This window comes from Jaculus jaculus, chromosome 8 (assembly GCF_020740685.1).
Source record: "Jaculus jaculus isolate mJacJac1 chromosome 8, mJacJac1.mat.Y.cur, whole genome shotgun sequence".
Taxonomy (NCBI): Eukaryota; Metazoa; Chordata; class Mammalia; order Rodentia; family Dipodidae; genus Jaculus; species Jaculus jaculus.
The window spans coordinates 19,752,164-19,775,529 of record NC_059109.1 but is presented as its reverse complement, the minus strand read 5'-3'; the positions used below and the strand labels follow the sequence as shown (position 1 = coordinate 19,775,529).

General features: G+C 43.7%; 1 protein-coding gene across 4 annotated transcripts in view; it reads left to right on the top strand.

The window, feature by feature from the left end:
* Runx2 (RUNX family transcription factor 2) overlaps positions 1-23,366 on the top strand; it is a 162,917-nt gene that overhangs the window by 18,299 nt on the left and 121,252 nt on the right. For all 4 annotated transcript variants that reach the window (XM_045156164.1, XM_004653047.2, XM_045156163.1 and 1 more), the window contains one exon: positions 2,168-2,272. In XM_045156164.1, coding sequence (XP_045012099.1) covers positions 2,168-2,272 — 105 coding nt within the window. The remainder of the gene's footprint in view (positions 1-2,167; positions 2,273-23,366) is intronic.

Sequence of the window (23,366 nt, the reverse complement as noted above, 5' to 3'; positions counted from 1 at the left end):
GGGGAATCGAACCCAGGTCATTAGGCTTGTGCAGGCAAGCACCTTCACAGCTGAGCCATCTCTCCAGTCCCTAAAAGCATTAATTTTAAGGTTAGAAAGGCTTGGGTTAATATCCTAAATTTTTCTATTTATTGTGTAGGCTTAGGTAAATTACCAACCTTCTTTTGGGTACGCCTTCAGCATTGGGAAAGGGGCATAATAAATCTGTCTGAGGCTGGGTAAGCCAGAAAATGTGGTTGACTTGGCTGGAGCTTAATGGGCTTCTAATCAAAATTAATCTTTCCCAATTTCACCCCATCCCACATTCCTATCTTTTCTTTGTAACTCCCCTTGGCCATAGCAAAGAATAGCCAAGAATGTTTAAGACTATATACACTCAGTAACAAATAATGTGTGTCTTAAACAGATTTTTGGAACTTACATGGTCTGGTTTGAAAAGAAAACCCATTCAGTAGACTTGACAGCCAGAGAACTGTTCTCCATTAAGCCTTGGACATAACCTGTTCCACATTAAGCTATGAAAAGATTGCATTAAACTTCACATTGCTACATATTGTCTAAGATTTGTGTTTTGATTTAATACTCTCGTCTTTCAGTAAAATTAAAAAAAAAAAGTCTGACCAAAAAAAAAAAAAAACCAAAGCAAAACAAAATGAGCTTTTTATCTGTTACAGGAGCAGACTAAATGAGTACTCTGCCCCCCCACCCCCCCATTGCTGAATGTTTTATTGAGTCACCGTTTCACGCCCACCTTTTCCTGTCTTGTAACAGTTTGCAGTTTTGACTATCTGACATGACTAACCGTTGCAAATCTAACTGATTACAACTGTCAGTGAGTCTGGAGAGCAGAGAATTGTGTCTTCTGGAGAAAACAGACACCCTCATTTGCTGAAAAACTGTACCCTGCCCCTTGCTGCTCATCACCTTATCTCATTAATTTGAAGCATCAGATGTCATATGTCATTGCCGAAAACCTCTTTGAAAAGTAAAAATTCGTGTTTATAGTGAGAGGTGTCACGTACATTTAATGAAAAATAAGTCACTGTCAAGGAGTTGCGCGAAGATTTAGCAGCAGGATGTAGGTGAGGGGAAGGAGGAGCGGGGAGGAGAGAAACTTGGTTGCAGTAACAATGAAATCATCATACTGCAGGCCCATTAAGAGCTGGACAGGAGACACTGGCTCCTGTTAAAATGATTCCGGGGCTGGAGAGATGGCTTAGCGGTTAAGCGCTTGCCTGTGAAGCCTAAGGACCCCGGTTCGAGGCTCGGTTCCCCAGGACTCACGTTAGCCAGATGCACAAGGGGGCGCATGTGTCTGGAGTTCGTTTGCAGAGGCTGGAAGCCCTGGAGCACCCATTCTCTCTCTCTCCCTCTATCTGTCTTTCTCTCTGTGTCTGTCGCTCTCAAATAAATAATAAAAAGAAAAAAATTAGAAAAAAAATGATTCCCACAAGAACTTCTCTCTTTTAGCTTCTTATTGTAGTTCATTTAAGCAAATGAAATGCTAAAGACATGTGAAGTAAATAACATAGTCAACAATGATTTACTATTGTTCTCTCAGGAGGTCATGACCTCATCCTAAATTGAGACTTCTAAAATTGTCTGTGCTTGGATGCTTTCCTGATGCCCCAGGCTATTTGTTTTCACTATGACTGTGGTTCCTGCGAATTTGGAATTGGAGCTTTCTTTAAGTATTTTATATGTTAATTTATTATATTTATTAGAGATAGAGGAGAGAGAAGGAGATTGAGAGAGAGAGAGAGAGAGAGAGAGAGAGAGAGAGAGAGAGAGAGAGAACACCAGCCACTGCAGACAAACTCCAGACACATATGTCACCATGTGCATCTGGCTTAATGTGGCTTATGTGGGCATTTGAGAATTGAACCCCGGTCCTTTGGTTTTGCAAGCAAGTGCCTTAACCGCCAAGTCATCTCCCCAGCCCTGCAATTAGAGCTTTCTTGCCCAGCACTACCATGAACAGGAAGACCTGAATCCTACAGTAGTTTAGAAATGTCCTACAGGGCCTTCAGGGGTTTTCTACTTTAGAGTAAGGATTTCTGTTTGATTACCTCCTCGGAAATTGTTACATGAGATCTATATAATGCTGTATAATCATCCATACCATCATTTTATATTCACTCTGTATTTTCCCCTCTCACCCTTACAGGCAAGAGTTTCACTCTGACCATAACAGTCTTCACAAATCCTCCCCAAGTAGCCACTTATCACAGAGCTATTAAAGTTACAGTGGATGGTCCCCGGGAACCCAGAAGTAAGTACTTGCCTGTCTGTTGAAAATGACAGTACTTTGTGGAACCCTGAAGAGGAATTTATTCTAGATGAGTTAGTGTCACTTGCACATATATACCGTCTTTGTAAAGTTTCTTATTTGCATATAGTGTTAGTGAAGGACAGTTAGAACTTCAAAGTTAAGCAGAAAATAAAAATTACAGTTTAACTTTTGCCACAAAGTTGCATAAGGCCTTTATAAGTTTGGGAAACAAGTGAATAACTATTCAGTCACTGGAACTATTGGCTGAGAATTTCTACTCATCCATTCTCCACAATGGACAGGCTCTGAGAGCTGAGAAGGCTAACAATAAACTGCAAATCTTGAGCCTAGTCAAAAAAAAAAAAAGTGTGTATGTTTCCCATGGTCTAAGAATGTGTTTTAGCTTTTTAACTCGCCCACTCAATTCCCTTTCTAAAGAGCACACTGCTTAATTACAAAGAATTTATTTGCAAATGATAACTTGCTTGATTGTTACAAAGCTGTTGTTTGGTCATGTTCTAGTAATTGTTATAGATAGCTTCTTTTAACAGATAGAGTCAAATCCACTTCGGTTTATTTGTCTGTCTGGCTAGCCAGAAGGTTTAACTAGTTGTCAGTTTAAGGTAGTGCCCATTCTCTGTTTGGGTTAGTGTGCCTTTTCCTCCTGTATCTAACTTGAAACTGATTTACTTGCCCCCTCCCCAACCCACCACCCAAAGTGCTTTGCACTCAGCCTGACAGCATTTAAAGACATTTTGAGATTAAAAGCTTTTTGTTTTTTGACATTTAAGACACAAAAGAGTTCTGTACAGGAAGATATGATAGAGAACCCTGCCTGGGCCAGGAGGATACATTGAGGACCTAGGCATTGCATTCAGGGAGTTTCATTTGGCCTGCGGTGGAGGAAAGGCTGGCAGAAGTACCTGGATTCTATGACAATATACCTGCTTAGGTGACGTGAGTGGTGGCATAGCTTTTCTTCCCCTAAAACGAGAGAGAAAACCCCATAGGGTTTGCTTTGCCCAAGCAGTGCATGGTTTAGCAGAGGGAGCATTCCCTGGTTTTTGTCCTTTTGGAAGCTGTCTCCTTTCACAAAAGCCAACTGCTTGCCTGAACGAGGGAGGTTTCCTGCCTCCAGAGCAAGTCTTTGAGGTCTGTCCGTTCCTCCTTTCATGCATGTGGCCTTCTTCCAGATTCCTAATGTTGGGTCAGTGTGGCCCTGCTCATGTTGGCAATGTCCTGTTAGGGGATTTGGCTCATGGGTGTTTAGACTCCATGTCTCTAGTCCCAAGGGTTAGAGGTCATGTCATGCAGGTGAAGAGAACAGTGTAGGGCTATGTTGTTTGGTTTAGGGCTTTGCTTGGTTTTTCTGCTCAATGAGGAAAGACATCTTCTAACTTTTTCCTTACGTACCCCTTGAGTTTCCGTACAGGCAGTATCATTTTAGTTAATACATAAAACAGGGCTGCCATCTTTTGACATTTATTTAGCAACACTAATATTTGTTCTTGAAAGATGTTGCCTGCCAATCTCAGCTTCTTTCCTTAGTACTTAGAAAGGCCGTATTGTGTGTGTGTATGTGTGTGAGTGTGTGTGTGTGATGTGTGTATTCACTCAAGCATTGATGCTTCATAGTGGTTGACTGGGAGAGAAGCAGGCACAGGTTACATGCCGCCCCCATTCTGGAAGATTTGGCATAAGTTAGGGTGGCAGAGCAGCTTTGGGAAATCCACTTCTGATTTGCGTGTGGATAGCAGAAACTCTTTTCCAAGAGATTTTGAGCAGAAGCCATTATTGATAGGCTCAGTGCCCTGTAATGGTAGAGAAGAGCTGTAAAGACAGGAAGGGCTAGACATGGAGGGGCCGTAGGCTGTATGTGTGATCTGAGTCTACAACATTTCCTTTCCTTTTTTTTTTTTTTAAATATTTTTTTTTGTTCATTTTTTATTTATTTATTTGAGAGCGACAGACATAGAGAGAAAGACAGATAGAGGGAGAGAGAGAGAGAGAATGGGCGCGCCAGGGCTTCCAGCCACTGCAAACGAACTCCAGACGCGTGCACCCCCTTGTGCATCTGGCTAATGTGGGACCTGGGGAACCGAGCCTCGAACCGGGGTCCTTAGGCTTCACAGGCAAGCGCTTAACTGCTAAGCCATCTCTCCAGCCCTTTCCTTTCCTTTTTTAAAAAATATTTTATTTATTTATTTATTTATTTTACACAGAAAGAGGGAGAGAGAGAGAGAGACAGAGAGAGAGAGAGAATGGGCATGCCAGGGCTTCCAACTGCTGCAAATGAACTCCAGATGCTTGCGCCCCTCTGTGCATCTGGCTAACATGGGTCCTGGCGAATCGAACCTGGGTCCTTTGGTTTTGCAGGCAAATGCCTTAACACTAAGCCATCCCTCCAGCCCTGCAACATTTCTTATATACTGAATATATCTGAAAACGTGATATCATTTCCCTGCCATCTTCTAATGACTTGTGTGGCTGCAAAGACGGGCCCAGCACCTCTGACAGGTCAACCGTAGAGTGTGGACTCTGTGCTGAGCTGTAATGGATTCCACCTACCTCACTCTCGGCCATCTGTTACCAGCACTTACCCCTGTCCTAGGAACTCACCTCTACCATCTTAGCGCACAAGTGGCCTTAGCCAGTACACAAACAAGTGGTCACAGTTTGTTCACAATATTCCAATATTGTGGAATGCTCACGATATTCTAATAAATCTTTATTTACAAAAGCTCGTGGTGGACCAGATGTGGCCCCCAAGTTGTAGTTTTCCAATCATTGGTCTAGTCTTCAGAGTGACTTGTAATTTTGTCAACCTTTAATAGACAAAGGCTTTAAAAAAAAAAAGCCTTAGAGGGAAGAAAAAGGCAATGTGATTGTTTTACCCTCTCTCCCTCAAATTATAATTCTGAAGGTAGAAGTTACTGGTCATGGAAATACTATCTATACTTCTGTGTATTACTGCCGAGGTTCACAGGACATGAGGGTTTTCTACTATTGGTTCCTGTCTAGGGGTTGGATTTTTTTTCCTCCTTCCTTTAAGGATCTGAGTATATATTGAAAAGGTTGCCTGTGCGAGCTCAGCTGTTTGAATAAGGACAAATCCTGGGTTGATTGGTTAGGGCTTTAGGAAAGATTTTTTGGACAGACATCCCAATTCCCACATTTATAGAGGCAGAAGAATTCCCATAATCTCGCTGGGTCTTAGTTTTTTCATATTTTAAAGTAAGAGTAATGGAAATAGTACCTCCCACATTAGTTGGGGCAAGAATGCTAAATAGTGTCATGTAAGTAGCATGGGTAACATGATAACTATCACGCAGCAAGTGCTTATGAAATGCTGGCTGCTATTACATCTTTCGTCTTCAGTGTTAGAAGTTTGCTGTTGTTTTCTATTTAGAGAGTACTTCCAGGAAAGGGATGTCATCTTTCTAGTCACCAATACACACACACACACACACACACACACACACACACACACACACAAATATATGTTGTTGTTGTTTTTGGAGGTAGGGTCTTCCTGTAGCCCAGCCTGATCTGGAATTCACTAGGTAGTCTCAGGGTGGCCTTGAACTCACAGTGATCCTCTTACCTCTGCCTCCCAAGTGCTGGGATTAAAAGTGTGCGCCACGCCACCCCAATCAGCAATTTGGTGTATTTCCTCTCTTGAAGATAGCTTTACTATTTAGCTCAGTAATAAATGACACTAATCAGTGTGATAAGTCATGCCTTGAATAGCTGTTTATGCCAAGCAGGACAGCTGTGCAGACCTGATGATAAGCACTGTTTGTGAGCAACTGAGTCCAAGATGGGGTGCTATGACACTGGTACCCCACTCAGCGGCCCCGCTTATCAACACATCTGCCAAAACTTGCTTTTCATTCAAAACAACAACAAAAAAAATCCGACAAGTTTCATCTTCGCGTGTTTTCTGTCTCTGGCGGCTGAACCGGCGCTGTCCCATCACAAACAACTTCTTTTCTTAATATACACATCTGGCGTTGGCAGTTGGACTCACTTCATAAGAGCACATGATCATCACTCATTACAAGATTAAAAAGTACCCCATGGCATCATTGATGTTTTCTGACTTTGATCTTTGCCTGCAGTTGTGATTCATTCATCTCGGTTATAAAACCTCCCTTTCAAGGAGGCTAGCCTATGACTTATTAGAACCTTCATCCTTAGTAGCGTAAACACAGGAATGGTGCATCCCAGCTCAGTGCCATTTGTTTCCTTTGCCAGCTTATCATTTTAAGACATGACATCATACCTAAGCTCCCCAATTTGTAAGCCCTGTATGCGGGCAAGGCGTTGTGACCTTCTGTTGGCAAGTTAGCTCGGAAGAGCAATTGCCGTATGTTCGCCAGCTTGAGAAGCCTCTTATGCAGCAGCAGCCGTGGCCATGTGGATGGTTACCTCGGGTTTTCAAGCATCACTTCCTGTTAGGACCCCCTGTACCACTTCTGCACGTGGTCCCCGCTCCAGCCTGACTCAAGGGATTTCCTCAGAAAGGGGAAAACTTAGCTAGCTATCGTGTATTCTGTAGCAACGGTTCTGAGTTAGGGAAGAGGGCTGATGGAAAAAGGTATTGTTGGTTGTTCAGAGGATGGAAAAGACTAATCACTTTATATAGACATAAGCTGTTATTTTTAAATGTTTTTTTTTTTGTGTATGTATACATGCATGTATGTATGCATAGGTTTTGGTTTGTATGCAGGTGTACGTGCATGTACAGGTGTGAGTGTATTTGTGTGTGTGTGTATGTTTTGCACATGCGTGCGGAAGCCACAGGACAACCTCAGCTAGTGTTTCTCAGGAACACTGTCCACCATTAATCTGCTTGCTTGCCTGCTTGCTTGCTTGCTTTCTTTCTTTCTTTCTTTCTTTCTTTCTTTCTTTCTTTCTTTCTTTCTTTCTTTCTTTCTTTCTTTCTTTCTTTCTTTCTTTCTTTCTTTCTTTTGCAGATTACTATCAGACCAATATCAACCAGGTCAATATTTGTCTTTTACTGGCTTGGAACTGGCCTGATTACACTGGCTAGCCGGTGACCGGGATCTATCTGCTTGTCTCTGCCTTTCTAGAGCTGGGGTAATAAGCACTCAAGGCCACCCCCGCCCCCCCCCGCTTGGGGTCTGGTAATCAAGCTCAGGTACTCATGCTGGCCTAACAAGTACTTACTGACTGAGCTATGTCCCCAGCACTTTCCAGAATCCTTTTCATTAGCTTGCTGTATTTTCAGTTATCTAGTGCTAAACTCCCCAACAATTAGATTTTATTGCTCACTATCCCGTGGGTTAGCTAGAATTACCTGGATAATTTTTCTTCTCGTCTTGCTTGGAGGTTGTCATATGGCCACGGTCAGATGGTGGCCAGTGCTGGACATTCGAAGATGGCTTCGTTCATGGGTCTGTTGCTTTGGCATGGGACAGTGGAGCAGCTGACCCTGACTCCATGCTATTCCAGGGCCCCTTCTCCACGTGACCCCTCCGTGTGGGCTTGCCAGGTGTCATGTGGCCATTGGCAGGATTCTTAACGCCTGGGCTCAGAGCTGGCTGGAAGCTGCCTTTCCCGTACTCTCTTGGTTAAGTGGAGACACAGGTGAGGCCCAGATTGGAGAGGAAGCAAGTTCTCAGAAGTGTGGGTGACAGGGGAGCAGTTCACTGGTTCACCAATGTCATCAGCTTGCCGCCCAGCACACAGTTGCAAATATCATTGTTGCAACAGGAGAAATATATATATATATATATATTTTCCTCAAAGTACCATCTTCTTAAAGGCCCCTGGTCTTTTTAAATTGGGGTCATTTGAAGTTCTACAAAGTGACTTCAAGTTTCAAGTATAGGAGCTTCATTAGAAAAATGAACAAATTTGTCAAATATGGGATGAATTGAAAAGATATTGCCAGACATTGCATGGCATATGCAGATTAATATCAGGCCAATATCAACCAGGTCAATATTTGTAATTGAGAAGAAATTAGGAGCTTGAACAAAAAGATGTGTGATGGGTTTTGCATGGAAACACAATAGTCTGGAGCAAAATACGCATCTTTGAATGAACGGACCCGAAGCTAATATAGTCTTCATTGTTCGGTTTTGGAAATCCTTGGCCAGAACACTTACAGACCTGGCACAATGTGATGTATGTGAGCAGACTTCGAAGAATTTGCATGTGTTGAACACCATAAGGAAGCAACCCATAGTTCCTCTCAAAGACAGATGCCAGTCTCCGCTTCCTGCTGGGCCTCCATCCTTCAGGCCAGCTAGCTGTCCTGACACGATGGTGGCACACTGTGCTCTCCTTTCCCACAGGCACCTGGCCGAGTGTCCTGTCACTGCTCAGCTGCCCAGGCGACTTTAGTCAGGGCCGGAGCTGAGGTGAGCAAGGGGGTACTTCCAAGTATAGGGCACCGCACAGCTTCGTAGGCACGGATCCTCTCACCCGGGCCCAGTTCATCAGCAAATTGCTAATGCTCCAGAGCAACTGGACGCCTCCGTAGTCTCCCCACTGGCAGACGCGTTCCCTTAACAGATGGAAGGCTGAGTCTGTGACTTGACAGAGCAGCTGGCATCGGCAGGCCAGCTTCTTCTCGTTCTCCTCCTTCGCTGTTCCTGTCTAGTTCTGTGACCGTTTTCCAGCCTGTGGCCGGGAGAGAGAATGAAGGGCTTTGCCTGTTCTCATCCGCATTCCTGATGATGTCTGGGATGGCTCGCTTTTTATCATTCACTACTTTTCATCCTCTTGCATAAAGGAATGGGTCCGTTGGCTATGATCTTATTGTGTCGACCAATAGTGGGTGCATATTTATTTATTTATTTTTGGCTTTTCGAGGTAGGGTCCCACTGTAGCTCAGGCTGATCTGGAATTCACTAGGTAGTCTCAGGGTGGCCTCGAACTCATGGCAGTCCTCCTACCTCTGCCTCCCCAGTGCTGGGATTAAAGGCATGAGCCATCACACCCAGCGTGGGTGCATATTTAGAGGTTGGCCACATGTGAAGGAGGGTTGAGGGGGGACGTGTAAGGCTGTGGTGTCTGGATAGAGAGCAGAAGCAATTTTTGGATCATTTGAAATCTCTGGATGCAATTGTTACATCCACATTCTTGCTGTCTACAAAGACTGGGGACACCTTCACAGGACTTATGTCATATCCCTGATGCTCTCGGCCTGAATTTTAGTCCTCTGTGGAAAGCATTAGTACAACTTTTTAACTTCTTGTCTTGCAGACTTTTCACCAAGTTCTTCACTGTTTTCAAAGTGCCCAAGTAGTAGAAATTATGTCCACATGCTACATTATATCTGGATATTGAGTTTGAAAATATATGCAATTTGATTATCAGAGATGTCAACCACTTGGTCACTAGTGTATAAAATATTGTTGAAAACCTTTGTCTTAAGAGAATGATATAGGGGGCTGGGAAATAGGATTCACTGGCAAAGTGAGGACCTGAGTTTGGAACTCCAGGACCCATTTCCAAAACTGAGCACAGGGCTGGGGATATGGCTCAGTGGTTAAGGAGCTTCCGTGAGAAAAAACTAATGACTTGGGCTCACTTCCCCAGTACCTACATAAAGCCAGATGCACGAGGTGGCATACACATCTGGACTTTGTTTGCAGTGACTGGGGCCCTGATATGCCCATGCTCTTTCTCTCTCTCTACTTGCAAATAAATAAATAAATAAGTAAATAATTTTTCTTTGAGGTAGGGTCTTGCTCTAGCTCAGGCTGACTTGGAATTCACTATGTAGTCTCAAGGTGGCCTCGAACTCACAGCAATCCTCCTACCTCTGCCTCCCGAGTGCTGGGATTAAAGCTGTGTACTACCACGCCTGACTTAAATTAATATATACATATATATTTTTTAAAAAGGCTGTGCACAGTGTTGCATCTCTGGGAGGCTGAAACAAGAGGATCCCTGGGCTTGCTGATCAGCTAGTCTGGCTGAATCTGTGAGCCCCAGGTTCAGTGAGAGACCCTGTCTCAAAAACAAGGTGGAGTATAATTGAGGATAATACTTGATATTAACTTCTGGCATTCACACACACACACACACACACACACACACACACACACACACACCAGCTAAAAGAACCTTCAGTCTCTATCCCCCTTCATAAAGGAAGAATGGCTGGTGGAGGTTGTATCTGGTATTGGGTGGAATGTACTCTTGAGAAGAACAGTTTTAAATCTCTCTAGTACTATTTTTTTTTTTTTTTGACTGACTGTCAGGAGCTGGGAAGATGTCCAAGAAGGAAATGACACATCGAGAGGCATTTTGTGTTGTGCAATATTCGCTGGAACTGATGCAAGAATATATGGCCTGTTTACACATTCCTTCGCTAGCAGACTGCATGGCAGTAATTTAATTCATTGGCGCATGGCATGCTGCAGCAAGGAGCTACGGCCTTAACATCCTTTCATGGCAAATTATCACAGCCGTTAAAACATGCTCGTGTCCCTCTTTTGTACTCTGCCCTGGCTTCTCCGCGCCGAATGTGCTTCCTCATGGTACGGGACTTGTATTAACAAGGCTTGTATTAAAAGGCTGCGGCTTTCACAGCCCCAGCGAATCTCTGTGCATATGTTCCAGCTGACATATTGACTTCGAACTAAATATAGCAGTGGCGAGTTTTCAAGTGATATGCGTTCTCAACACACACACACACACTTGATCTAAATGTGTCAGTAGTTTGTGACTTGCTGTAGGTCAGAAATTATTCATCCTTAAAGGAGTGTGAGGGACTTGAAAAAGAGATTTCTGGCACAGGGTCTGAGTTGGGTTAAAAAAAAAGAAAAAATATTATTATTTTTTTTTCTTTTTGGGTCGTACTTGTTTATAAAAATGACTTTTCCTTCTGGAAACAAATCCTGATAGGTCATTGGAAGACTGTTGACTTCTATTTTCTTTGTATGATGGAGGATTTTCTTCAAGGGAACCTGGATTAGAGGAGACTAGGTTATACCTAAAAAATAATATGGGAAAAATTTGTTTATTGTTTTTTCATATTCGTAATTGCCTCTACCTAGGATTTTTTTCAAAAATCTTTTATTTATTTATTTATTTGAGAGAGATACAGGGAGAAAGAGCCAGAGAGAGAGAAAGAGAGAGAGAGAGAGAGAGAGAGAGAGAGAGAGAGAGAAACAATGGTCACACTAGGGCCTCTATCCACTGCAAAATGAACTCCAGATGCACGTGCCACCCTGTGCATCCACCTCACATGGGTACTAGGGAATCAAATCTGGATCCTTTGTCTTTGCTGGCAAGTGCCTTAACTACTAAGCCATCTCTCCAGTCCTCTACCTAGGATTTATAGGATAATCTTTCTGTTGTCGACTAAAGGGCATCTGTACTCTTCATATGAAATCCATGTTTAATTTTAGGCACATATGGAAAATAATTGTTCTTATTTGTTCTGTTCACTTCTGGAAATTAAGAGGGAGAATAAAGCCACGTAGGTGTAAAATATTAATTCAAGCTCATTTATAACTGTTAAAACAAGAGACTGTGATGTGGTGCCTGAGGAGCAAAAAGACGGGATCCCGGTGCTTCTGGAAATTTCTCAGCCATTATGCACTGATGGCTAAAATCTGCTTGCTAATAGACCAAAGTCCTTCATTAAAATTTAGGCTAAACCCGTACGTTTCTGGGAAAGGTAACTCTGGCTTGTATTTATAGGTAACAGCAATAGAATCCTTTTGTGATTAAGAGAGAGTAAACTGCCAAAGTGTAAATACAGGTAGAGCCCTTGCCCGCCTTGGAGCAGTGGGCATCGACTTCAAGGATGGCATTTTGCTGCTACAGGTTAGCTGTTATGGTGTGGAGCATCACTGCTCTTCAGGTCTGCTGTCCTATTAAGAGTGCAAGATAATACAGTTTTAAAGGGAGGGTAGGAGGTTTCTTCATTCCGTATTTCCCCCTTTTGCAAAGTTTCCTGTCACAGAGTTTTACTGCTCTGGTCTTATTGTAGATACACAATGTCTTTCCTCCTCTACTGGGTAGAAAAATCAGCTGTAATTTGTTTTCTCCATTGACTGCTTATTTTTTACCATCTCTATGTGCATATTTGACTCCATAAAATTCATCGTGATGTTTGTCCATATAAGAACTTTTGCATAATTTAAACTGCAGTCACCTTCTCTCTCCTAATGTTGTCTGCCATTTTAGTTTTTCCCTGGTTTAGGTTCTCAGATTAGTCATTATCAGTGTTTTTTGTTTGTCTGTTTTTGTTTTTCTGCTCTATCCCAGGCTGACCTGGAATTCACTATGTAGTCTCAGACTGACTTCAAACTCACAGCAATCCTACCTCAGTTTCCTGAGTGCTGGGATTAAAGGCGTGTGTGCCACCACGCCCAGCAGGAGGGGTAGGAATGGGCTCACCAGGGCCTTTAGCCCTACAAACAAACTCCAGATGCATAAGTCATCTTGTGCATCTGGCTTTATGTGGGTACTTGGAAATTGAACTCAGGTTGTTAGGTTTTGCAGGCAAGCACCTTAACTGCTGGGCTTTCTTCAGCCCCCTATTTTCAGAGTTTTTTTTTTTTTCTTCAAATTTTTATTTATTTGAAAGTGACAGACAAAGAGAGAAAGAGGGAGAGAAAGAGAGAGAGAGAGAGAGAGAGAGAGAGAGAGAGAAAGAGAGAGAATGGGCGTGCCAGGGCCTCCAGCCACTGCAAACAAACTCCAGATGCATGCGCCCCCTTGTGCATCTGGCTAACGTGGGTCCTGGTGAAACGAGCCTCGAACTAGGGTCCTTAGGCTTCACAGGCAAATGCTTAACTACTATTCATTGTTCCTGTTGATTGATTTGCTCACCATTCTTTTTTTTTTTTTTTGAGGTAGGGTTTCACCCTGACCTGGAATTCACTATTTAGTCTCAGGGTGGCCTTGAACTCAAGGTGATCCTCCTCCCTCTGCCTCCTGAGTACTGGGATTAAAGGCGTGCGTCTCCACGCCTGGCACCATTCTTTTTTTGTACCGCACTTCTTCCTTTTGGGCTAGGTTTCCTTTTCCTTTAACTTTTATTTATTTATTTATTTTTGCATGCCCATGTGTGTGGAGCACATGGATGTTTGAACTTGTGCAGGCGCATGTTTGTTTCCAGGTGCCCATGCGTGCATGTATGAGTGGAGGCCTGAAGTCAATATCGAGTATCTTTCTTAGTTGTGATCTACCTTATTTATGGAGACAGAGTTTCTAACTTGAACTGAGAACCCTTCCATAAAGCTAGTCTAGCAATGCCAGCTTGCCCCTAGGGGTCTCTGTGTCCTAACTCCTGAGTGTTGGGGTTACAAGTATGAACTGTCACACTGGGCATTTACATAGGTACTTGGCATTGGCATCTGAACTTGGGTCCTCAAGCTTGAGAAGTTAGCACTTTTCCCACTCAGCCATCTCCTAAGTCCTCCTTTTTCTTGGTATGGGCCCATCAGTCTTGCCTTCAGTGACAACTTACTAAGTAAGCTCTCAGGTTAAAAAAAATATATTTATTTATGAGTAAGTGAGAGAAAGAGAGAGAGAGAAAGAGAGAGGAAGAATGGACATGCCAAGACCTCTGGCCACTGCATATGAACTCCAGACACATGTGACACCTTGTACATCTAGCTTACATGGGTACTGGGGAATCAAACCTGGGTACTTAGGCTTCACAGGCAAGAGCCTTAACCACCAGGCAATCTCTCCAGCTCAGCTCTCAGGTTTCAGCCCTAAAAATGTTAGCAGTTGGGTGCATTGGCTGTTGTGAAGGTGAGGTGCTGTGAGAAGTGCCTTGCTCCATGTGCCTGCTCTGGGTTCTGAGACGTACACTCCTGGGCCATCCTTGGAGATAAGGCTTTCAGGCCCTTATTACATGGCTGGTGAAGTAGTGGTGAGGTGAATGGGGCCCAGGACAGATCAGTATTCGTAGAGGCCCAAGGAAGGGGAGTGATCTTAATGCCCCTTACCATGGGGAGCTCTTCTGAGTCTTCTGGTGAAGGAGGGGAAAGTAGGAAGGAAGATTTCTACAGAGAAAGCAAAGGAAGAAAGGGAGGCAAAACAAAACCCTTCTCAGTTTTACCTTAAGTCACTCTGGAACTTTCTCTAAACATTTTTTATTTTATTATTTTTTTATTTATCATTTTTTAGCACAGGGAGACAGATAGAGATAGATAGATAGATAGATAGATAGATAGATAGATAGATAGATAGATAGACAGACAGATGATTGAGAGAGAATGGGCACTCCAGGGCCTCTAGCCACTGCAAAAGAACTCCAGATACATGCATCACTGTGCATCTGCCATTAAGTGGGTACTGGGGAATCGAACCTGGGTCGTTAGGCTTTACAGGCAAGTGCCTTAACTGCTGAGCCATCTTTCCAGCCCCTGGAACTTTCTAATACAATGCCTATTAAAGAATTTTATCATTATACTTGATCTTCAGAGGTCATCAACCAGAACAGCATCATTACATGTTGATCTATTCACACCTTTGGCCATTTTGGTCAGAGTATGGACGCAGAACCAAAACTTGCTTCTCTGATATGGTAAAATCAGTCAAATGAAACAGAGGTTAAAAAAAAAAAATGTATGGACTGAAGTGATAGAAGAGAGCCAAGAGATCATGGGCCAAGGTAGAACTGCGTCAAGGGCAAGGTGGATGGGGTGACTCCAGCGTGCCTTCCCCTCTGCTGAAGGCACCCTCGGCAGCACCCATTGGCTTTTTGCCATTTTGACTCTCTTGGAGTTCATTTTCATGAGCTATAACCTGGGTAGAAATCCTGGGGTGGATTTTGATTGGGTGGGGACACGGGATGATTGATGCTGGCCTCCTTGCTTCCTTAGGGCCTGGAAGTTATTAGTGGAAAGATAAGGGTCCTGCAGGAAGATGATAAAGATACCAACTACAGACAGTTGTCCAGGAAGTGAGGAGAAATAGAGATGTGTGAGCTAAAAAGAAAGTGACATAAAGTCTGGGTGACTCATCGTAGAGCGCTGGCTTTCATTTGACCTGTGCATTCACTGTCCTCCACAGGCAAATGGCAGCGTGTGCCAGGCCATGAGGACAGGTTCAGAGTAGACAGCAGGAATTGATCTGTCAGCGTGGTTTGCTTGGCAGGCGGGGGTTTGCTCATGGCTTAAGGAAGCGCAGGATTTGGAACCTCTTGAGAACCTTGCTACCGTCTTAGTAAGACCCTAAGCAGATCTCTCAACATTCCTCTGGTTCGGTTTCTTCATCCTGTAAGTGGAAGTAACATGAAGACCAGTTCGCTGAGGAGCCCGAGGAACTCCTGAGGATCATAAAATACCTGGCACACATGAAGGGCAGTTTGAATACCAAATAGTAATTATGTAGCGCCTCTCCGCCAAGGAGTTCCAAACGCTTAGACATTACCTCACCCATTGTCTTCACGCTGCTCTCAGGGAAGCGTTATGCATTTTATAGGAAGGGAAACTGAGGTATGGGCACCGGAAAACTCATTTCCCCGTGTCTCTCTGCAAGTCAGTGGGTGATTTATAGTGATGGGCAAGATTCCCAGGTCTCTTCCTGTTCTGCTGTTCACTACTAGAGCTCCCTGATGCCTTTGCCATTAATGCTGTGGAAGCTTCTGGTACTGGGCTCACACATGCTTGGTCAGTGTTAGGCACTTTGTGTCACATGAGTCATGCATGGTTATGGAGCAACATTGCTGGATAGTAAATAAGTTCAAGAAGTCTCAGGTATAAGGTCTGGCATGCACCATGCATGAACATACTCACAAATACACATACATACATGTGTGCATGCATATAGACATATGTGTATATGTGTGTGTGTATGTGTTTGTTGAATAAGCTTTGAATTGATTAAGATGAAAATTTAGGCATCATTTGGAAACATTGAAGTTTTGGCGGGGAGGGGATGGGTTTTGAGGTAGGGTCTCACTCTGGCCCAGGCTGTCCTGGAATTCATTATGTAGTCTCAGGCTAGCCTTGACCTGACAGCCATCCTCTTACCTCTGCCTCCTTTAAAGTCTAATGACAAGTTCTATTCACCAGTACCCACGCAAAGCTAGATGCACAAAGTGGCATATGCATCTGGAGTTTGTATGCAGCGGTAGAGGCCCTGGTGCTCCCATTCTCTCTCTCTCTCTCTCTCTCTCTCTCTCTCTGTCTTTCTCTCTGTCTGCCAGGTGTGGTGGCATACATCTTTAATCTCAGCACTTGGGAGGGAGAGGTAGGAAGATTTCAGGTTAATGTGGACTAAAGCGAGACCCTACCTTAACAAAACAAAACAAAATAAAACAAAACACAAAATCCACAGAACCCCAGAAGGGAGAGGGGTTGCTCTAAGTTGAGACCTGGTGTACTCCTTAGCCCATGGCCACCTCTGTGATGGCAAGAGCTGGACCTGCTTGAACAATGTGAGACTAAGATAGATCTGAGAAGTGTCCTTTCTTCCCCCACCTTGCCCCGCCACTAAAATCCACACCTTCCTCTCTTGGAGCTTACAGAGCCATTTGAGTGACCATTATAGATATGTTTAATACATAGCCATTTATAGTAGTATGAACATGTATTCACTGAAAAAAATTATTGTTAAGCGCTTGATGTGAACCAGGTGCCAGGCACATGCAGCAAGGTAACTAACCTGCCTTCGAGGAATCGAAATTCTCTCCTGAAGATAGAGAAGAAAGGAGGAAAGAGACAGTTATCTGTCCTAAGATCTAATGGCACACTGGATAAGTGCTGTAAGGGGAAATGGTGTAAGGAATGAAAAACAGTGCTCGCTTGGTGGAGACAAGGAGGAAGCCATGCTAGCATGGGCCAGGGAAAACCTCTCTGACGAGGTGACATTTGGGTACAGACAGACTGGGCAAAAGCCAGCTCGAGGACAAGTCAGGGAATAGACTATAATGCAAAGTGCATATGGAATGCCGAGGCCTGATGACCAGACCTTACCAGGATCAAACATTTTTTTTTTTTTTTCTGTTGTTTTTCGAGCGAGGTTCTTGCTGTAGCCCAGGCTGACCTGGTATTTGCTATGTAGTATCAGGGTGGCCTCGAACTCACAGCAATCCTCCTACCTCTGCCTCCCGAGTGCTGGGATTAAAGGTGTGCGCCACCACGCCTGGCTTCAAACATCTAATTTTGGTCAAAGACAAAGCATTGGATAGTGCTAGTGGTTGAGAAAGGGGGAAATAAAAAAATATGGCAAAAGGGCAGACTAGCAGTTTCCCCATAGCTGGGGTGGTGTGACTTGAGAGGTCCAGCATACCTGATGCCCTTCCCTGTGGCTTCAAATTTCCTGCCTAGTATTCTAACTGACTGTCCGACACCATTCTCTGGGGGAAGGCTTCGAGGACAGAATGCTCACCCATGTTGTCTGCTAAGGATAACAAAATTATATATTTTAAATAAGTGGATCAGATCAGACTAGGTTGAATCTAATTTTATGATATAGGATTGTATGACCCAAATTGGTAGGGAAAGTGGGTTAAGAAATACTTTGGGGGCTGGAGTGATGGCTTAGTGGTTAAGGTGCTTGCTTACAAAGCTGAAGGACCCAGGTTCAATTCCCAGTATCCATATAAGCCAGATGCACAAGTTGGCTCAGATGTCCAGAGTTCATTTGCAGTGGTCAGAGGCCGTGGTGCGCCCATTCTCTCTCTAATAAATAAATACAAGCCAGGTGTGGTGGCACACGCCCTTAATCCCAGCACTTGGGAGGCAGAGGTAGGAGGATTGCTGTGAGTTCAAGACCACCCTGAGGCTCTATAGTGAATTCCAGGTCAGCCTGGGCTAGAGTGAGACCCTACCTCGAAAAACCAAACCAAATCAAACAAAAGAACCATAAAAATAAAATAAGATTAAGAAAGACTTTGGCATGCTGTTGCTGAGGAGGCAGGAGCTGGAGTTGGCGGAAGGGAGCTGGTTTGTCTGCATCTGGCACAAGGGACCTTTTTTTTTTAATTTTTTTTTAATTTATTTATTTGAGAGCAACAGACACAGAGAGAAAGACAGGTAGAGGGAGAGAGAGAGAATGGGCGCGCCAGGGCTTCCAGCCTCTGCAAACGAACTCCAGACGCATGCGCCCCCTTGTGCATCTGGCTAACGTGGGACCTGGGGAACCGAGCCTCGAACCGGGGTCCTTAGGCTTCACAGGCAAGCGCTTAACCGCTAAGCCATCTCTCCAGCCCTTTTTTTTTAGTTCTCTTTCTTGTTTATAAGAGAGAAGACATAGGAGTAGGCTTATCCTGAAAATAACCCAAAGAAAGTAGTGGGTTGCTGATTCGAGTAGGTTCTCTTTGGACTTTGTGTAACACACTGAAACCCTGGGCAGTTCCAAAGGTGAGCTGGGTTTCCAAACATGAGAGCAACATAGAATACTTCAGAATGTTTAGCAAGGAGCATTGATGATGATTAAAGGATTGTAAAATTGAACCTATAAGGATAAGTTGAAAGACTTGGGATTATTTAGCTTCAAGAAGAGGAGACTGAAAAATGACTTAATAACAGACTTGAAAATTATGAGAGTTATTAAGCTATGTATGGCGGCCAGCTGTTTTGTTTTCTGGGGAAGTCCAGAGAAGGGAGTGTACGTTTTTTACCAAAGCAACATAGATTCAGGTGAAATTTAAAGAACTTCTTGGCTGTGAGGATTGTTAAACCCAATGGGTTACTGAATGTAAAAGGCTTTCATGGAGGGCTTTTCAAATCCCTTCCATTTTAGCAATTCCTTGTGTGCTTATGAAGTATAGCAAAGTGCTACCTTCCTGCCTCTAAAATCAAAGGCATGATTTCTGTTTCCCATTACAACTCCGAAGCACAGAATCACAGAGGTTTGGGTGACATAAATGATGAGGGTAATTTGTCTTGCTTCAATGGCCATTAGAATCTTTAATTGAGAAAAATATGACCCCAAAGAGGAACAGATCTACCATGTGATCCAAAAATTGCTATCAATAGCCAGTGCGGATATGTTATGAAGAATTTAGGACTTTCTTGGTAGTAAGGCTCTGGTTTATTTGATGTATATATTCCAGATAGAAAATGTAGTATTTATGAAGTTGATTCATATTTTTTTTTCTTTTGACTGGGAGACATTAAAAACATTTCCAGGTGACTTCAGAGATCATATAACCTGGAGCTTGAGACATGCAATCCAAAATCACCCTCAAAGAGTTCGTCATTGCACAGGAGGAAAGAGAGAGGAAGTGGGTAGTATTTGTTCCTGAAAACAGAAACCTTCATGGGTTGAAGAGCTGGCAGAGGAGCGAAGAAATTGAGCTGAGCTGCTCTGAGAAGGGCTGGCTGACCACAGGTTCTTTTCCATGTAGGAATGGAGCTGCCCAGAAGCGAAAAACCTTGTGTACCAGGTTAACTTTTCTTTAGGAAGCCAAGCATTACAGTTCCTCATTTTTTAAAAAAATATTTATTTATTTATTTGACAGAGAAATAGGGAGAGAGAGAGAGAATGGGCACGCCAGGGCCTCCAGCCATTGTAAATGCATGTGCCCCCTTGTGCATTTGGCCTGTATGGGTCCTGGAGATTCGAACCTGGGTCCTTTGGCTTTGCAGGCAAATGCCTTAACCACAATACCATTCCTCCAGCCCGAGTTCTTCATTTTTATTTTTTGTTCTCTCCCTCTCTCTTTCTGTGTGTGTACAGGCCAAAGATCTTTCTTGATCTCTCTCCATCTTATTTCTTGAGACAGAGTTTCTCTTGCAGGCGGGGCTCACCAATTCGGACAGTCTAGCTGGGCAGCTTGTGCCAGGGATCACCTCGTGTCTGCCTCACTAGTGCTGAGATTACAGAAGGACCCCACCACCCACCCATGGCTCACTGACATGGGAGCTGGAGAATTGAACTCCTCTGGCCTGTGCCTGCATGACAACCACTTGACCCCACTCTGAGCTGTCTTCCCGACTCCTCTTTTGTTCTTTAATTCAGTCTTCTGCATCTGAAATACCTTTCTGCTCTGTTTGTAATAATAAATCAGTCTACCTGCAGATGGTTTGTTTTAAGCAATGAGGGTATATCTCAGGTGAAACTCTCAAAAAAAAAAAAAAAATTGGGCTGGAGAGATGTTAAGAGGCGTTAGCTGTTAAGGCACTTGCCTACAAAGCCTAAGGACCTGAGTTCAATTCCCCAGTATCCACATAAAGCCAGACGTACACAGTGGTCCATGTGTCTGGGGTTCCTTTGCAGTGGCTGGAGGCTTTGGCACACCCATTCTCTGTTTGTCTCTGTCCTTCTCTGTCTCTTCTTGAAAATAAATAAAATTAAAAAAAAAATTAAAAACAAAACAAAGGAGGCACACCTGTCGTTCTCAGTTGAGTTCTTTGTTTTGAACTAAATGGACACAATTTTCTCTGAAGGAAGAAAATAAGGCGAGCAAAGAAAGAAAGAACAGGCTTTGACACAGGTGGAAACTAGAAGGGCTGTGTGGGTGTGATGCCCGGAGAGGGGAAGGAGAAATACTTGGAAAACATATTTTCCTCTCCTTCCAAAATAACTTGGGCTTCTTGGATCATGGAGCACATTTAGACCCCTGAACTACTAAGTTTGCCTTTCTAAGGCTTCCTCATCGTGACAGAGCCGCCCACAGTCCTTTGGGGGCCTGGGGGCGGAGGGGGAACGGTCAGGAGTCACAACCTGCTTCCTTTCACTGCCATCCTTGCCTTCTTGTCTGTCATATTTTCTTAGTGGTCTTGAAACCTTACGTTATTCCTGTCTGTGGTTTTCACACTTGGGTCTGCCTTGTCCCTTTAAGATAATTTCTTTTCAAAACCTACTCTAAGAATTCTTAAACCTATAGCTGCTAGAGATAACGCAGACTTCCCCTTTTGCTCTTGAGACCAAATTATTGATAAAAAAAAGAAAGCTATCTAAAGAGAAGATGGGGTCACTCCTATTTGGAGGTTACTCTTATTTTTAATATTTACTAAAAGGAACCCTCTCCCTGTGTATTTTGTTCCAGTTAAGGCTCTTCATTACACATTTGGGGACAGCGGAGGGGCAGCTACTTGGTATTTTCTGTGACACCTTTGACATGTCATGAGCTGAAGCTGACTACATTTTTCTGAGGGACAAGCATGAAATTGATTATATATTTTCTGTCATACGCAACAGGAGACCTCAAGGGAGCACTCACTTAAGGATTGTTTAGTTATCTGCTCCTTCCTGAGCTCTCTTCTTCCCTCTGGACTCAGAAGCAGAAGAGCTTGCAAGCGTCAGGGTTTTGCAGAAGGTTGGACACATGACCGTGACAGTGGCCACAGCACAGTTGAGACGGACAAGGGCTTTAGTGAGGGTCCTGAGATTCAAAGAGAACAAAAGCATGCGGCTTGGATCGTGTGTGTCCCTTAAGGTCCTGTGTGTCCCTTCTTGGGAGATTCCTTCTTGGACTCTCTTGCCTATTACAGAACCCTGTGCTGGTGGCACAGTTCAGACTTGGCAAAGGACATTTTCGGGTAGGGCAAAGGGCAGCAGCTTTTGGATTTTATGAGGAAAACATAGATGGTCCACAGCACATTTCTTTGTTTATTCATTCATGCCTGCGTGTCTATGGGCACATGTGCAATGGTGTGGGTACGGAAGTCAGAGGGCAACTTTGAGATATCTGTGCTCACCTTTTTTTTTTTTGTTGTTGTTGGTTTTTTGAGGTAGCGTCTCACTCTAGCCCAGGTTGACCTAGAATTCACTATGTAGCCTCAGGGTGGCCTCGAACTCACAGCGATCCTCCTACCTCTATCTCCCGAGTGCTGGGATTAAAGGCATGTGCCATCATGCCTGGTTTTGGGTGCACCTTCTTTGAGACAAGGTCTCTTGCTGCTGCACATGACATCTAGCTTGCCCACAGGCTTTTGATTCTTTTGGCTGTGCTTCCCATTGTCTTAGGCACTTGGGGTCACAGACGCATACACGCATACATCATTAATTTTAATGTGATACCGGGGAATGGAACCCCGGCCAGGAGGCTTTGCAAGAAAGTACCTTTAACCTTAGAGCCATCTCCCCAGTGCCCCCACTTCATTATTATTATTATTTTTAAATATTTTTTGATTATTTTTATTTATTTATTTGAGAGTGACAGAAAGACACACAAAGAGAAAGAGGCAGATAGAGAATGGACGTGCCAGGGCCTCCAGCCACTGCAAACACACTCCAGATGCATGTGCCTCCTTGTGCATATGGCTTACATGGATGCTGGGGAATCGAGTCTCGAACTGGGGTCCTTAGGCTTTGCAGGCAAATGCTTAACCGCTAAGCTATCTCTCCATCCCCCTCCCATTTCATTATTTATGGAACATATTTTTGCCTGTTTTTAGCAGTCTGTATTTTTTAATATTTATATTTTATTTTGTTTTTATATTTTCATGCAGTTCTCTCTCTGTGTCTCTCCCTCCCCCCTCTCTCTCCCTCTCTCTCTCTCTCCATATATATATATATATATGTATATATACATATATATATATATGTATGTATATATATGTATATATATGTATATAAATATATATATATATTATTCGAGGTAGGGTCTTACTCTAGCTCAGGCTGACCTGGAATTCACTATGTAGTCCCAGGGTGGCCTCGAACTTATGGTGATCCTCCTACCTTTGCCTCCCTAGTGCTGGGATTAAACGCATGCGCCACCATGCCCAGCCAGTTCTATAATTTTTAAAAATATATCTTATTTATTTATTTGAGAGAGAGAGAGAGAGAGAATGGGCATGCTAGGGCCTCCAGCCACTGCAAACAAACTCCAGACACACGTGCCCCCTTAAGCATCTGGTTTACAATGGACCAGGAGAATTGAACCAGGGTCCTTTGGCTTTGCAGACAAATGCCTTAACCACTAAGCCATCTCTCCAGCCCATGCAGCTCTATATTTTGTGACACCTGATACAGCAGTCCCTTGGTGGCATCTGAATGACACAGGGGCCTGGGGGGAGAGATGCCTCATCCTTGTGCTTCCAGAATGTTCTAGGAGGAGGGGGAGGAGGCTGCGGGTAGAGGTGGAGAAAGTGGCTGATCATGGTTAATGTGTCACCTGGTAATATTTAAACCGAAGTGACCTAGTGGAAAGGGACTTTAGGCCAGAGGAGATAGGTCGGTTGGA